The sequence below is a fragment of the Kryptolebias marmoratus genome, linkage group LG13, assembly GCF_001649575.2.
Source record: "Kryptolebias marmoratus isolate JLee-2015 linkage group LG13, ASM164957v2, whole genome shotgun sequence".
Taxonomy (NCBI): domain Eukaryota; kingdom Metazoa; phylum Chordata; class Actinopteri; order Cyprinodontiformes; family Rivulidae; genus Kryptolebias; species Kryptolebias marmoratus.
In genome coordinates, this window is record NC_051442.1 from 25,216,076 (window position 1) to 25,220,649 (window position 4,574).

A 4,574-nucleotide genomic window follows, 5' to 3' on the forward strand; every position below is an offset into this window, starting at 1 on the left:
AGACCACTCAGGTCTTCTGGTTCTGGACTGCTCTGCATCCCCAGAACCAGAACCAAACATGGAGAAGCAGCATTCAGCTTCTATGCACCACAAATCTGAAACAAACTTCCAGAAAACAGCTGAAACACTGAGTTCCTTTAAATCACAGCTAAAAGCCCACCTGTTTAGAGTTACTTTTGAACCATAATAAATGGAACATTGACCAACATATTGATGATTTTGATGATGGCACTCAACAAAATGTAATGTTTGTTACTAGTTTCTCAATTGGTGACAATATGTTCTTTTTATGACTTTTTATTTTTGTGTTGTTATGATAAAAAGCACTTTGAACTGACTTGTTGCTGAAATGTGCTATACAAATAAACTTGACTTGACTTATGTGCATATATGTACAGTGTATGTGTACTTATTGATCTTTTATGTCAGATATTTATTTTATCATACTTTAATTTGATTGGATTTTATTATTATTATTATTATTATTATTGTTGTGTTCATTATTATATTCTGTTTTGTATTATCTTTTTCCAATTGTTAGTTTGGCATAGGTGCAGGGGTGGGAAGGTGCTTGTTTATCGTTTCTGGGTTGTTGTTAAATGTTCATGTAATATGTCAGAAATTTAATACATAGAGTGTTTAAAAAGAGAAATGGTAAGCCTTTAATTTAAAGAGGTTTTTCTTTCACAAACATTATAAAATATGATTTGTAACAATAATATTTGTAAAAAGAGTGAACTTCAAAGTTACATTCAGTGAGCAACCGGCTCAGAGAAAACTGCAATATTAAGATGTTATTTTACAGATGTGAGAGGGTAAAAACACATAAAACAACACATAAATAAACAGAAAATGAGAGAGAGACAAGTCCTTAAATATGAAACCTCAGAAGCAAATTTCACTTCATAAATATTGTAGTTAACTGCATCACTACATTTAACACTTACCACTTTCCACTTCAAGCAGGGCTTTAGTCAGGATGCTGCCAGCCACGCTGATGGCCTGGCAGATGTAGTAACCCGAGTCTTCCACCTGCACGTCCATGATGGTGAGCTCACCACTCAGTGAGACAGAAAAACGACCTGAATGGGAAGACTCCTGGATAGGGAACAACAGAACCTGAAAAAACAAACAAAAAAAAAACTACTAGAAGATTGAATAAGATTGAATTACAAGATTTGTTTTTATTTCACTCTGTTGTCATTGTGGGAATATTGACTCAGCATTCACACTATTGTTTTCCTGTTTGTTTTTTTTAGTTTCTGTACGTTTTTTGCAATCTAACTACGTCTGCATACTCTACTTTAACCAATTATATAACAATATTCAGCTCATTCAGGAGATGAGTGCTATCACTTTTGCTTTTTGTAACTTTTATAGTTTTCAAAATATTTAACTTTATTTACAAATACGTTCTGCCTCTGACATCCCGCTTTATATGGATTTTGGCCTTCACTTTGAAGATGTTACTAGGGCTCACTTCAAACAATGCTTCATTTTGGTTTTTGCAGAACATCAGCTTGAAGTTGCTCTATGACATGGGCCCTATCCAGATAGACCAAATGTGGCATGCTTGGAGCAGACACCAACTGACCACTGTAGCAGGGTCTATGCTCATAGGTGCTGACAATCAGATACCTTATTAGCACATGATTGTCTGCACATGGGGTATCAGAAGCTCAAAACAAGAATCAATAGCAGAATGAGCTGCGTAACTATTGCAAATATGTTTATCACAGGTGGAACCCACATACGCAACTCTGCTGCTCAAACTACAAATGCATTCTTTACAAATGTGGTGTCAATTTAAGGCAAATAAACAAATTTCTAATGGTATAAAACCTACTGCCAAGAGGCATTATTACTACAAAAAATAATTGACCAGACACAAAATTCCTTACTTTTTATTTGTTTCGCAAAACTAAAGCAAAAGTACAAAAGCAACAAGAAAAAAAAGCTACAACCTCAATTTAAAAAAAAACAAAAACTTGGGACACTGTGTAAAATATAAATTAAAAGCAAAATGCAATGATTTACAAATCACAACAACACATATTTTTTTCACAATGGAATATAAACATGAAATGTTTAAACTAAAAAATGGTTCCTTTTTTTCTATTTAGGAAAAATTGTAACTTTCTTTTTTTTTGACAGAAACACCTCAAAAAGGTTGGGATGGGGCAACAGAGGGTTGTAAAAGTAAATGATATGGATAAGAACCAGCTAGCGGAGAACTGTGCAATTTTGCATTTATTTAGGTTTCTTGGCAATAGGTCAGTAAGAGAACTATAGGGCATAAAAACTCTATTTTAAAGAAGCTGAATCTCTCAGAAGTAAAGCTGGGCAGAGGTTCACCAAAACACTGAATCTCAAAATAGAGGAACAATTTCAATTGGGAAGACTTTCAATATCCCATCATCTGCAGTCAAGAATATTAAAAGTTTTCAAGAATCTGAATAAATTTCTGTGTAAAAAGGACAAGGATGAAAATTAGTATTAGATAGCACTGATCTTCAGGTCCTCAAGGGCCACTGCATTCAAACCAGGTCTGATTCTGTTCTGGACATGGCTGCATGGACTCAGGAACACTTCAACAAATCATTGTCTATAAACACATTTTGCTGTGCCATCCACAAATGCTAGTTAAAGCTCTATCATGCAAAGAATAAGGCATATGTGAACACCATCTGGAAACTATACTGTGTTCTCTGGGTCAAAGCTTATTTAAAATGAACTGATGCAAAGTGGAAAACTGTTCTATGGTCAGGCAAATCAAAATTTGAAACTTTTGAAACCACAGATCCCACGTCTTCTATAATAAAGAGGAGATGCACTATTTGGCCTGTTTTCAGTGCACAGCCTGGCTCTCGGATGATATGGAGGTATATTAGAGAACGCACCATATACACTCACCGGCTACTTTATTAGGTACACCTGCCCAACTGTTCATTAACGCAAATGTCGAATCAGCCAATCACATGGCAGCAACTCAATGCATTTATGCATGTAGACATGGCCAAGACGACCTGCTGTAGATCAAACCGAGCATCAGAATGGGGACGAAAGGTGATTTAAGTGACTTTGAACATGGCATGGTTGTTGGTGCCAGACAGGCTGTTCTGAGTATTTCAGAAACTGCTGATCTGCTGGGATTTTCACACACAACCATCTCTAGGGTTTACAGAGAATGGTCCAAAAAAGAGAAAATATCCAGTGAGCAGCAGTTCTGTGGGCATAAATACTTTGTTGATGCCAGAGGTCAGAGGAGAATGGCCAAATTGGTTTGAGCTAATAGAACAGCAACAGTAGCTCAAATAACCACTCATTACAACCGAGGTATGCAGAACAGCATCTCTGACCCACAACACGTAGAACCTTGAGGGGCTACAGCAGCAGAAGACCACACCGGGTACCACTCCTGTCAGCTAAGAACAGGAAACTGAGGCTACAATTACCACAGGCTCACCCAAACTGGACAATAGGAGATTGGAAAAATGTTGCCTGGTCTGATGAGTCTTGATTTCTGCTGCGACATTCGGATGGTGGGGTCAGAATTTGGCGCCAACAACAAGATACCATGGATCCATCCTGCCTTGTATCAACAGTTCAGGTGGTGGTGCAGTGGTGTGGGGGATATTTTCCTGGCACACTTTGGGCCCATTAGTACCAATTGAGCATTGTGTCAACGCCACAGCCTACCTGAGTATTGTTGCTGACCATGTCCATCCCTTTATGACCACAGTGTACCCATCTTCTGATGGCTACTTCCAGCAGGATAACACACCATGTCATAAAGCGTGAACCATCTCAGACTGGTTTCTTGAATACGACATGGAGTTCACTGTACTCGAATGGCCTCCACAGTCACCAGATCTCAATCCAATAGAGCAACTTTGGGATGTGGTGAACGCGAGATTCACATCATGGATGTGCAGCCGACAAATCTGCAGCAACTGCGTGATGCTATCATGTCAATATGGACCAGACTCTCTGAGGAATGTTTCCAGTACCTTGTTGAATCTATGCCATGAAGGGTTAAGGCAGTTCTGAAGGCAAAAGGGGTCCAACCCGGAACAAGCAAGGTGTACCTAATAAGGTGGCCAGTGAGTGTATATTAGTGCCTATGGCATGGGCAGCTTACACATCTGGAAAGGCACCATGGATACAAAAAAGGATATATGCTTTAGAACAATAATTCCCAACCCTGGTCCTCGAGGAACACTATCCTGCATGTCTTAGTTGTTTCCCTGCTTTTCAGCAGGTCCTTTCTGTCTGCAGAAGCCTGTTAAGCCTGTCCCTCATTCAAATCAGGTGTGTCAAAGCAGGGAAACAACTAAAATATGCAGGACAGTGTTCCTCGAGGACCAGGGTTGGGAATCACTGCTTTAGAACAACATATGCTCTCATCCAGACAATGTCTTTCAAAGACGGCCTTGCAAATTTCAGCATGCTAAAGTATACAGGTGCTGGTCATAAAATTAGAATATCATGAAAAAGTAGATTGATTTCAGTAATTCCATTTAAAAAGTGAAACTTGTATATTATATTCATACATTACATACAAACTCATATAT

At 38.4% G+C, this 4,574-nt stretch overlaps 1 protein-coding gene across 3 annotated transcripts in view; it reads right to left on the reverse strand.

Annotated features, from left to right (window-relative positions):
• robo3 (roundabout, axon guidance receptor, homolog 3 (Drosophila)) overlaps window positions 1-4,574 on the reverse strand; it is a 183,023-nt gene that overhangs the window by 79,632 nt on the left and 98,817 nt on the right. For all 3 annotated transcript variants that reach the window (XM_037979119.1, XM_037979120.1, XM_037979118.1), the window contains exon 8: window positions 948-1,119. In XM_037979119.1, coding sequence (XP_037835047.1) covers window positions 948-1,119 — 172 coding nt within the window. The remainder of the gene's footprint in view (window positions 1-947; window positions 1,120-4,574) is intronic.